The 12,791-nt window shown below is 45.3% G+C and overlaps 1 protein-coding gene across 1 annotated transcript; it reads right to left on the reverse strand.

Moving 5' to 3' along the window:
* Window positions 1-11,018: 11,018 nt before the first annotated feature.
* On the reverse strand, window positions 11,019-12,143 carry RPS20 (ribosomal protein S20). Its single transcript, XM_082858598.1, has 4 exons — window positions 11,998-12,143; window positions 11,723-11,822; window positions 11,383-11,456; window positions 11,019-11,231 (listed from the first exon to the last, which is right to left on the reverse strand). The coding sequence occupies exons 1-4, from the start codon at window positions 11,998-12,000 to the stop codon at window positions 11,049-11,051; spliced, it is 360 nt and encodes a 119-aa protein (XP_082714724.1). The 5' UTR covers window positions 12,001-12,143; the 3' UTR covers window positions 11,019-11,048.
* Window positions 12,144-12,791: the final 648 nt, after the last annotated feature.

Raw genomic sequence — 12,791 nt, forward strand, 5'->3', positions numbered from 1 at the left:
GTGCCGCAACTAAGACCCGGCTCAAATTAATAAGTAAATAAGAAATTATAAGACGAAAAGTGTGCGATCCTTCGTGGCAGCTGTAACTGCCCCAGGTAAGCAAGTGCTTGCATCTTGTTTCTGCCAGAAGACACCAGTCTCTCCTCAGATTTGGTTAGTTGGTTGCCTTAAGACTTCAGCTCCCTGATGAATTTGAGAAAAGTCATGAACTTGAGGTTTAGCTTTACTTATTGCTGTAAGGGCGGGAGTGACTCTCTTTCTAGTCCTGCACCTCCCAAGCAGAAACTGGAAGTCTCTATTAGAGAAGTTGAAACAGAAAAATGACATGATCTGTTTTAAATATTTAAAAAATAACTTTAACACTCATGAAAAAAAACAATGAACCTGGGAGTGGGGACGAGAGTGAAAGCAGGGAGACAGAGCAGCAAGGAGGCCACTCCAATAGCCCAGGTAAAAAAGTGATGCTAGACCACGTGGTCCAGCAACGCCACCTCTGGATACTTAACCCAAAGAATTGAAAGCAGGGTCTTGGGAGATATTTGCACACCCATGTTCACAGCAGTATATTCACAATAGCTAAGAGGTGGAAACAACCTAAATGCTCACTAATCGATGAACAGATAAAGAAAGATGTGGTATAGGTACAATGGAATACTATTCAACCTTAAATAGGAAGAAAATCCTGTCACATGCTACAACATGGATGAACCTGGAGAGTGTTAAGTGAAATAATCCAGTCACAAAAGGACAAATACTGTCTGATTTCCCTTATGTGAGGCAACTAACATAGTCAGACCCTGAGAAACGGAGTGGTGGCCTCGGGATTGAGGAAGGGGTGGGGAAAAGAAGCTGTTGTTTAATGGGTATCGTGTTTCAGTTTTGCGAGATGAAGAAGTTCTGGAGATCTGCCTCATTGCAATGTGAATATATTTAACACCCTGAACCATAGACTTAAAAAACAGTTAAGATGCCTAATTTTGTTACAGGTGTAAAAAACAACAAAGAAGTGACGGTGGCATGCACTAGTAGTTACAGGGGTCACAGGAGGACTCACTGTGGGAACACGCAGTTTGCCATCTGTGATGGTAATTTTATGTGTCAACTTGACTAGGCTATGAGGTGCCCAGGTGCTTGGCCAAACATTATTCTGGGGGTCTCTGTGAAGTTGTTTTTGGATGAGATTAATAGTTAAATCTGTAGACAGTAAAGCAGATTGCACTCCCTAATGTGGGTGGGCTTCATCCAGGCAGCTGAAGGCCTGCGTAGAACACAAAGGCTGACCCTCCTGGCAGCAGGACTCTTAGCCTGCCTGACCGCCTCCGGGCTGCGACATGGATTTTTCCTGCCTTCAGACGTGAACAGAAACATTGGCTCTTCCTGGGTCTCCAGCCTGTTGGTCTTCAGACTTTTCTCTACCGTTGCCTCCCCTGTTCTCAGGCCTTTGGGCTCAGACTGGAGCTACACCATCAGCACCCCCGGTCTCGTGCTCCCCGACTCACCCTGCACACCCTGGGACACGGCAACCTCCACAATCACACGAGACAATTTATCATGCATTTCATACATTTCAATAAATTTAATGTTTCAATAAATTTCATATTGTATGTGTGTATATATATATAATTGGTTCTATTTCTCTGGAGAACCCTGAATACATCACTACAGAATATAAACCCAAATTTCATAATAACCTATAACTACTTTAAATGTTTTATACAATTTACCCATTTCATTTTTCAGTTTGGGCAAAAGAGACTGAGTATCATTTTGGGGTACACACATAAAATGTTTAAGACCGAGTGAATAATCAGTCAAATATGACCACTTTTTAACCCTTCAAAATATTCCTGAGATTCATGACATAAACGGAAAGGTATTTAAAATCTGTGATTCTGCTTGGAATGCCTTCATGAACTGGGTTCGAAGTTGTCTGCTACAATTCACGTTTGGACAAATACCAATTTCTCTAGACTATTTAAGGCTCTTCCTTCTATTCTTTCCCCTTTATCCCTCTCCCTGAGCAACTCAGCCATGGGTGCGACCCTCCACCCAGGAAGCGGGAGCAGTGGCCTGCTGCAGCATGTCGCGCCCGCGCGGGAAGGTCTCAGTGCAGGAGGGGGGCACACTTGCAGGAAGCAGTCCTGAGCGGTGCTGCAGCCTGAGCAGGGTAAGGCAGGCGTCCAAACTACAACGCCTGTAGCCTGCACAAGTGCCAAGGTCATGAAGGTCAAAGGGAGACTGAGGAACAGGTCTGGGCTAAATGATACTAAAGAGGCCTTTAACTCTGCGAGATGCCCGATTCTGGTCTGGATACCGTGCTCTAAAGAGCAAAATTAGGACACCTGGCACAACCTGAATGAGACGTGAGGATGAGATCAAGGTGAGCGCCCCAATTTTGGTGGCTGTATTACGGTTGTGTGTGGGGGAAATACACACCCAAATATTTGGATGATGATGTCATGTTGATAACTGTCACCCAAATGGCTGATGAAATGTTCTCTGTACTGTTCTTGCAGCTTTTATACAAGTTTGAGACTGTTTCAAAGGAAAAATAAAGACATCTTTAAGGACCATGCATCTGTCAGCATCATTTTCTGACATCATGGCAACAACTGACTGAATTGGGATCAGTGAGGCTTCCTAATTTTAGTTTATTTCTGGTTTATAACTGGTTTATTTCTCCTTCCTGTTTTAAAAGACAATTTACTTCTTGCTCTCGTGGGTTTTCCCTCATTTTCTTTAAAGGAAAGTTTTATGGGATTTGTCCTTGAAAAAGACTCCTGCTCAGTGTTGATGCTTTTAGAAATGAAGACACTTGAGACTTGATGATGTACAATATGCGCAATTGTAAGTGCATAATATGATTAGAAACACCTGACAAGCGCTTACAGGACAACAATGTCCATAGCTCTTTTTTTGTTTAATACAGCTTTGTTAGAACTTTTGCTGAATATTTTATTATGGTCTTTTTGTTGGGCTTTAAATAGGTAGTGTTCTTGCTTTCCCCCAGCTCTGACAGAAGGACTGTGAGAATGCAATGATTACCAAAAATAGAAGCAAACAGATGTTTGGAATCGTGTCACTGAGTTGCCTTTGCTGTGTCTCTTCCCTCTCTTCGCTGGCTGTACCATAAATTCATTTTAATTGCTACTGCGATGCCTGTGTGGCCTGTCAGGGACACACTTAGTCCTTCAAACTTATACATTTACCTCCTATTAACCACCTACTTAACTGCAAAAGCAGTCACCACGGAACCTAGTTGATTTTTAATCAGGAAAAAAAATTTCTTAAACCTCCTTGTATTCAGGGAACTGTTCCAGATGTGGAGACAAGAAATTAAAGGGGCCTATTTTCAGATCCATTTCATTTCTTCAAATTCAAAGCTATTCATTTTCAAACACTTAAACAGCTCTTACTCTGTGCCAACCACTGTCCTACGTATATTATTATTAACTCATGTCATTTTCAAACAATTCCATGAGGCATTTTCTACTACTGTTATTTTATTGAGGAGAAAAGTTAAGATACAGAAGTATAAATAACTCACAGCCTCAGCTAGAAAAGAGCAGAGTCAATTTTTGAGGACAGACAGCCTTGCTTAGGAGCCTCTACCCCACACCACGTTACTCCACCTCTCTTGCTAACGAGGTGTGTCCTGGATGAGGAAGAATCTGTAAGTCGAGTGACGCCTGGGAAAAGATAAAGTATCAAGTGTGACCAACTGTTGCTCTTCACTTAAGGGGTGTCTGTTGTGAGGGTCCCCAGTATAGCAGTTGACTCCCTATAGGTGGACCCTACTGGGAATTCCAGTCCATGGAAATCCTTCTAATGGTGAAGAAAGGCATATCAGAGAACCAGGTCCATCTACATATGAGGGAAAATCCAGACCAGTACCAGAAAGAAAAGCTTAATTATAATTCTTAATTACGAATAAAAGAAAACAAAGATCCCCATAGTTTCAAAAGGAAAAGCCTAAGTAAATAGACAACTGACCCCAAGAAATAAGAGATGCTTCTAAGACAAGTGCAGGCTGCCTTGGCTTTGCAAGGTTCTGGCAAGCACGAGCTTTGCTTATCACCGTTGAGGGAGACACCACCCGTCCCCACGAACACAGTTCCTGTTAACAGCTACTACAGTATATCATTTGTGAATAACTGCACAGAGGATAAACTCTGTGGCTAGCTCTTCAGTCCACAATTCACCGAGTAAATAACACACACACATAGAATGTCATTTCTTTCAAAGTCTAGTGATTGGTCACCAAGCATGTGTTATTCAATCTTCACAGGGGCAGCAAAGACAACAAAGCATGTAGTTGTGTTGCTGCTGTGTCTCCCAGCAATAAACCCATGTGACATTTTACAAAAATGGAGAGCTAGAACAGGAAACTGGCCAACAAAGACAAAAGCACAGCAAAGAAACAAAGTGTGAGAACGATGGAAGTGAAGTTTGAATCAAATGTAAATGGGGTTATGGAACAAACAGTGGACCATGGGCGTGTTGACAGTGCAACATTGAGAGGCTCAGAGATGCAGCCAAAGGGACTTAGTGAAGACAGACTTACTGAGATGAATAAGGAAAGCTGTTGTGATGAGAAGGACGATGATGTCCCAGAGGAGGGATACCACTAAAAAGCTACACATTAAAAAGAATCCAGAAATATTTCATGACCAAAGTAAGAAATATGACAACTCACCAAGGCATAGAAAAAAATGCTTGTAAGTTATGTGATGAGAAGGCAAGCACTGTTCAAACTACTATTGATTAAGTTTGGGTTTTTGTTTTCTTCTTTTTTAACAAAGACACAGAATACTTTAATTCTCAATATGACTAATATTTCAGATGATAGTATATTAAACATAAGTTCTACTATTTTACATTTTCCTTTACAGTTATAACTGAAAGCAAAAGACTTAATACTTTGTAAAATTTTATAGGCACAGAACAATCATATTGTTTTCCTATTGATTATTAGGACCATTTTGCATGTTTTCAGCTTGCGTGTTTATTTTCTCTGGTCCCATGCAAAATGAGGCCTGTGTGTATTTAAATGATTTCTTAGATGGAAGGGGAACCACTAGATTGAAAGAAATTTGAGAAACACATCAATCAGTCAGATCCCTATTCAAATAAATACGCAATAAAAACATTCAAGGAAATTTGACTACTACTGGATATTTAAGGATATTGAGATTACTGCTATTTTTAGTGGTAACAATGATATTTGATTATATTTCAGCAAGAGTCCTTAGGGTGACGTCAGCGAGACAGAGGAATAGGAAGCTCCAGACCCTCATTCCCACGCAGAGCCAACGACCTAGCAGGGATACACAGACCAGTGTCCTTGTGAGAACTCCAGAAACCAGGGAAGAGGCTGCAGCACCAGGTGAGCACGAAGCCAAGAAGAGCCACACAGGACGCAAGAACATTCCTCGCATTTTGCCTGCCCTAGTCCCTCCCACTCCCCCAGTGAGGACAGAAGACCAGAAAACTCCCAGCTTCTCTCCTGGGAGGGAAAAAAAAGTGACACATGAGTCCAAAGTTTTGGCTTTTTGAGGGGCTGCCTAAGAGACTAGTTTCTGTCTCTCTTACTCAGGACACTGATGGGAAGGATGCCAGGTTGGGGGGCCCCTGAGAACAGTCATGTTCTGTCCAAGTTATACTGTGGGGAATGCAGTACCACAGACAGACACCAGAGGGAGTAAGAGACTGCAGGCTCCTGAGAAGAAAACAGTGGCAAGTCTAACTAGGAAATCATACACATAAGCCCAGAAAAGATGCATCCCCAGAAAAGGGTTGAAAGGTCCCCCAAATCTCTAGCTGAGATGACTTCCCCCATACGAGGCCAGTCCAGAGACTGGGAGAGGTGGCTGTTTTTCCAAATGCCCAATTCCCAATAAAAGATTACATGGCATACAAAGAAAAGGGAAACACAGCCCAACCACCTGATCAGAATAAATCTCCAGAAGCCAACCCCAGAGAAGGAGAGATCCATGAATTACCAAATAATTCAAAATAATAAAGGGTGGTCGATGAGCTAAAAGGGAGCACAGATAGGGCTTCCCTGGTGGCGCAGTGGTTGAGAGTCCGCCTGCCGATGCAGGGGACACGGGTTCGTGCCCCGGTCCGGGAAGATCCCACATGCCGTGGAGCGGCTGGGCCCGTGAGCCATGGCCGCTGAGCCTGCGCGTCCGGAGCCTGAGCTCCGCAACGGGAGAGGCCACAACAGTGAGAGGCCCGTGTACTGCAAAAAAAAAAAATAATAATAAAAAAATAAAAACCAGAAAGTAAGTGCTGCTGACGATGTGGAGATACTGGAACCCTTGGTGGGAATGTAAAATGGTACAGCCACTAAGGAAAACATTAAGGTTTCTCAAAAAATAAAAAAATACAGTTATACCTTATGATCCAGCAATCCCACTCCTGGGTATATATCCAAGACCTGAAATGATCTTGAAGAGATATTAGTACTCCTGTGTTCACTGCAGCATTATTCACAAGTCAAGAGGTGGAAGCAAGCCAAATGTCCATCGAGGGATAAATGGATAAAGAAATGTGGTGTATGTATACATATATGTATCTATATATGCGTGCAATGGAATTATTAGCCTTAAAAAGAGAAAAAATCTCATGGCACAGGGATGAACCTAAAGGACATTATGCAGGATTCCACTTACATGAAGTCGGAAACACAAAAATTAGAATGGTGGTTGTCAGGGCTAGGGGGAGGGGAAAACGGGCAGTTGTTTACTGGGTATAAAATGCCAGTTTTGCAAGGTGGAAAGTTCTGGAGAGCTTTTGCAGCAATGGGAATATACTCAACACTACTGAACCGTTAAAAAAGAAAAAAAAAAGAAGAGTCCTTATGTTTTCGAAGTGAATACACTGAAAAATAAACGTGCATCAAAAATATGTCTGGGATTAAGTTCAAAATAATTTGAGGGTTGATTGGGGGAGAGGATGGAGTTATACATGAAATAAGACTGGCATCAGCTGACAATTCTTAAAGCTGACTGGGTTCATTATACCATTCCCTCTACTTCTGCATACGTTTGAAATTTTCCAGAATAAGGGAATTTTTTTAAAAAAAATTGACAACATGAAAAAAATCAATGAAAGTGCTAGATGAGAAAGTCCAAGAAATGTCCCACACAATAAAAGACTAAAAGAGCATATGAAAGAAAGCGACACACAGGACCTCCAGAAGGGTTATCCAATCAATAGGAGCCTCAGAAAGAGAAAGTGAACAAATGGAGGGCAAAGCTAAAATAATGAGACTGTCTTTGTCCAGCAGATGGACATTACTGCATCTCCACTACTGGTAGGAATATAAATGGGCCGTCATTTGAGGGCATCCATTTGATAGTATCTTAAAGTTTCTTTTATCTAACCTAGAAAAACATTCATATACACACCCACAGTAAATGTTCTTCAATACCTGACTTTCTAATTCTTTTATATCAGCCACTATATATAAATATCTACAATTCAATCAAAATTCAGAAATTCAACTTCCAGGAACGTATCTTATATAGTTGTACAAGTGAACAAATATTAAAAACGTATTTACTGAAGTGCTTTTAACAGCAAAAAAGCGGGAAGTGTCTACTAAGTCCATCAAGAAGAGTGCAGTTAAATGAATTAAGGTGCACTCACACAATGCAGTACTCACTGAAAGAAATGAGGTATGTGCAGATACAGAAACACATCCCAGATACATAAAGACAAAAATAATTTACAGAATGTTCAGTATTCTCATTTGTATTTTTAAAAAGGAGATATAGATTTTATATAGCTAAGAGGAGATAGATAAAAATCACATACGCTATATTCACGTGAAAAGTTCTGAATATAGTATTAACAATACCTTTTGGGATGGGTTCTATATAAAGAAAAGCACTTTATAGGACAGAATGTACAGAAGGATCAAGTTCTTTCATTCTGCAAGTATAATTTGCTAAGAAAGTGAAACATACTGTTCAGAGAATGAAGGAAGTTAAGAACTGACTTAGCTCCTTACTTTCAAAAGGCTGAAATTTTGGCTCTGCCAGGTTCTCCGGTAGAGTTAGACCAGCTTAGTCACTTTTTTGGTGAAGAAGGATGCAGTCAGAAAGGCCAGGCCCCTGGGGATTCAAGTGCACTTCTCAAAATGCCCTTGTAAGTAATATGACCAATACCACTGTCAGCAGTGTACCACATATCCTGGGGGAATCAAGGTCCCCGTGGGAGAAATCTATGCACTTGGCAAACCAGGCTTGGTTTTTTTGGAAAATGTCTCCCAGAGAGACAAAGGAACACCCAACACGCCCTCGAGATAGATACAAGTACCTTCATTTTGCACATGATAACTGAGGCTCCAAGAGGTACCTTATCAAGCCCACATAGCCAGGCAATTAAGTTTGGAACAGATTTGACAGCATGGCCAAGAATTCTACACTCCTGCCCATTCACTTGACATCCCAGATCCTGAACATACATACTTAGGGATGTCAGGTGAAAAAATCTCATCTAGCAACGCACAGCCTTATGTTCCTGCCGCGTTTCGTGTAGCCACCATGTCTAGAAGAGAAGTACTCTGTGACCCTAAAGGGAATGAGGTAAGGACCGCAGAGGCCTCCCATTTTCAACCTTCCTCTCCCTCCCTAACCCATACAAGCTGGCCTACGACACAGAATCACTGGCATCGTCGCCACTATGTAAACTACCTTTACTTTGGTTTGCTACTAGTAACACTTGAAGGCCCTGTAGGGGTTTTATTTCCAAGCAGGCATTGTGAGTGCTTAAGGGATTGAAGATAATAGTTCCGCAAATCTTAAGTGCCATATTTTAGCTGTATTAAAGGCCCTAAGTATTGCTTACAGCTTAAATACAACTCCAACTATTTGAGTCTGATAAATTACAATTTGTGAAGCATCAGTCACTTTGGCATGCCATCGGCTAAACTCCAGAACTGTACGAAAGCCTTTAGGCTGTTCTTTCAATACCTTCTGACTTAATGATGGCATATTTTGCACAATAATCTACTCTTTAGCCGTAAGTAGCTTAGTTTTCACAGAACTGAGATCTTTTTACAACCAGCTCTCAGGATATTGATCACATATTCCAAAGACTTCTGAGTTGCAATACACTTAAGAGTACTGAAACAAGCTTGCTGGAATTTCCATCTGGGGCCACACATTACCAGGTACTTGAATGTTAAAATGATCTTAACCACTACCATAACAGCTCTCTTTGCACTTCTAGTGCAAAGAATCCTGAAAATTGGGCTAGAGGACAAGTTAGTAGTTTCGCTGCCAGGCTGATTATTTTCTTCCCAACTTCTAGAGTTAAACTGAGAACACCAGCTTCTCTAGGAAAGGAGAATGGATCGCCGCTGGCCTCAGGAACCGAACCAGACCCCTGTCTAACTCTTACTGAAGTCTTTACAGCCCAATGTCTATAGAACAGTTACAATGAAACCTTCAATTCTTCCTGTTTCCCCAAGCTAATTAGTTGAATAAAAGTTGATGATCTGGCTTAATGCTGTTACAAATGGTTAACCTTAGCATAGTTCTTCCCAGGTTCTGCGCCACTGAAATCCCTTTTCAAAATCCCATGTTTTGTGGAGACCTGCTAAGAGAAAAAATTAGAATCAAAAGGACCTGGACATTGGAAAGAACAGCAGGGGGAGGGGGTTAAGGGATGAGAAGGGCCATTCTGAGCGGCTGTGTGGCACGTGGTGGCCAAGCACTGGGAGAGAAGACAGAACAGGAGGGTCTGTGGGCGCTGAGGTGCTGGTGCGTGGCACACAGCCGGATGTATACAGAAATCTGAACACTGCACAGATGGTAACTGAAGCCAGTGGACAAGGCAGTCCAAAGTGGACTAGATCCCAGCCCAGAGGAAAGGCGGGAATCTCATTACTGTGATTCTACTAGGAGTAGCAAATGGGAGGACATTTTCTGAGGAGAATTTTACCATTTGTAAAATGCTTATATACTTGTCAGAGATACTTCTTGAAATTTTCTCTAACAGAAAAACACGTATTTAGCAAATCCATCGGATTATAAACTAATAGCAAAAATTTAATACTTTTAATGGGACATCAAGATGGATTCTCAACCCATGGGCCCACTGAAGTCTCAGCTATGCTATTAAGCCTAGGACGCCGGGCAAGTTTAACCTCAAAACCAGTTCCTATGTCTACACAATGGGAACATTCAAGAAGATGTAACACATAAGCAGAGCCCGGTAGTTAAGCAGTGTCATCCGCTACTGTGCCAACGGGGGCCTGAATAAACGGAACGTGACCTATGCGATGTGCTTTTCAGGCCTAAGGCTGACGTAAATTTATGAAGCTAATATCTATGTGCAAACTACACGTTAATGTAGCCTCCTACTGGACGACCTACATACATTCAGTGAAAGATAATTCCAGGAAGATTATGTAAAGCTCGTCTGCAGATGTAACCTAACGTTAATCTAAGCACTGGGATCGTTTCTATTCTCATCTAAAATATCAAGGCACCGGCGTCTATAAAATTAACAAAGTTTCAAAAACATTTCGAAATCTGCCAAGTTTAAAAGGAGCCATGACCACCCGGCAGAGCCGGGGCTGGAAACCTAAGGTGTTACCTTCCCCGAGCTACTTCCCCTCCAGTGTGCCAGGCTCTTAACCATGGCTGTACACGCGAGAATCGCCCCGGAAACTTTTGACAATACCCCGTATCTATCAAGTCAGGTCTCCCAGAGTAGAACGCAGACACGTGTTCCTGGGAAGGGCTCCCACAGGCGGCCAGAGCTGTGCGTACTCACCTCCAACGCAAGGTCTCACACGTTCTGTAGCTAATGCAGTTCAGCGTTCAAACGTCACGTGCAAACTGACTCAGTGGGCCCTGCAAGATGCAACGAGGAAGAGCGGAACCCAGGCTACCCACCTACTTCTCGTCACCCTGCTTACAAGCTGCAATGAATTCCGGAGTACGACTCCCTCCCTAAGGCCCGTCAGGGTCAGGAATGAGAGCCCACGAAGCTTAACGGCCGATTATCAATTTATTAGAGCCGCTGGCTCAAGCATCTGCAATGGTGACTTCCACCTCGACTCCGGGCTCGATGCTGATGGAAGTGATCTGCTTGACGATCTCGGAAGGGCTGTGCAGGTCAATGAGGCGCTTGTGGATCCTCATCTGGAAACGGTCCCAAGTCTTAGAACCTTCCCCGCAGGGGGTTTTCCTCGTCGTTATTCTCAGGGTCTGCAGCAGAAGACAGAGAACACCAGGCACCCAGGCTGCGGGAGCGCCGCGCTCTGCAACCCCCCGGCGGGGCGCTCCGAACAGCAGGGCTGCGCGCTAGGCCCGAAGCCGCCCGGCGGCCCCCCGCGCCCCGGAGCGCCAAGGCTCTCACCTTGGTGGGCATCCGCACCGGCCCCTTCACCTTGAGGTTCTTCTCCTTCGCGCCTCTGATCAGGTCGGCACACACTACAAGCGGGGAAAAGCGTCTGGGCCCTCGCTCACGACAGGGGCGGCCTTACCGGCCTCCAAGGCCGCCGGCTCAGAATAGCGTACGCGACTATCACCGCAACTCAACCCAGTAAGCATCTCCTCATCGCCAGCGGCGGGGGGAGGGCGCGGTCCACGCCGAGGGGCCGTCCTTGCTCGGCCTCCTCGAGCCTCACAAGCCCAGCTCGCCGCTGCTCCCGCCCGAGCCCGTCCCCCGCCCCCGCCCCCGGAGCCACCGCACTGACCCTTCTCCAGCGACTTCACGTTGCGGCTGGTGAGAGTGATCCGAATCCGGTGGATCGCCACCTCGGGCTCCACGGGAGTCTTTCCGGTGTCTTTAAAAGCCTGTTGTCCCACAGGTGAGAAAATAAAGAGGCACCTTGGAGGCAGCCTATCACCTTCCGGGTACGAGCGCGCTCACCAGCCCCCTTCCCCGGACAAGCGAGTCCCGTCTCCTCCCGCCAGCCCGGCACCCCCCGCACCCACCCCCCGAGACCCGACCGGGACGCCCCCGACTCACCATGGCTGCGATGCGGCTTCCTGACCGACTTGTTCCTCCGCGAGAGCGAACAGCGGTGAGTCAGGAGCGGGGGCCGGAGAGAGAAGCCCGAAACTCCGCGATAGCTGCTACCGCGTCTTCCTCCAAGAGGCACGCGTGCGGCCTGCCGGGCCCTTATATAGCCGCGCTCGCGTCTGCATCCGGGTCCCGCACGCCCCTCCGCGCTGCCCCGGAAGAGGAATCGCCTGGCGGGCTCTAAGGCGGAGGCGCGAGCAGAGGGGCGGCCAGGGGCGGCCGCGCGCGCTCCCTGTTGGCCCGGCGGAGTCAGAGCGCCGTCGGGTGAGGCGCAGCCGCGGTCCTCAGGGCACCTGGCGGGGATGATGGGGAGACTGCGACCTGGCCTAAAACTCCACAAACTCCTCCGTCCTGGTGCGCCGACCGCCGGCTTCTGAGGAGTCACAACGACTCCTGTGCTTGTGGAGTCTACCCTGCAAAGCTTCTTCCCGTACAAACCGAATCACTCGTGCTCTAAACAAACGGGTAACTCTTCTGAGTTAACTCACGTGGATATTAGGGGAAATGACTGATAACCTGGGTCAGTTTTTATTCTTTAAATTAGCAGTTATTTTTCATAACCTGGAACATTCCTTCGCGGTATTTCATCTTCTGGCTTCCCAGACCGGCAGAAGCATGTGCGGTCTGTTTCTGAAAAGCACCTGAGCGCGGTTCTTCCCCCTCCCGGGACGCGAGGGCGAACACGCCGGGCTGCCGCGCCTGCCCCGGGGTGTGTCGTGCAACCCAGGCCCCGCCTGGAG

The sequence above is a fragment of the Leucopleurus acutus genome (assembly GCF_964270905.1).
Source record: "Leucopleurus acutus genome assembly, chromosome: 17".
NCBI lineage: Eukaryota > Metazoa > Chordata > Mammalia > Artiodactyla > Delphinidae > Leucopleurus > Leucopleurus acutus.

Excerpts from the sequence above, each read along its gene's own strand:
- RPS20 (XM_082858598.1), bottom strand. Across the intron at positions 11,457-11,722 it reads CGTGAAGTCGCTGGAGAAGG|TGTGTGCCGACCTGATCAGA; the intron begins GTCAGTGCGGTG and ends CCCCGCTTGTAG. Across the intron at positions 11,232-11,382 it reads CGGTGCGGATGCCCACCAAG|ACCCTGAGAATAACGACGAG; the intron begins GTGAGAGCCTTG and ends CTTCTGCTGCAG.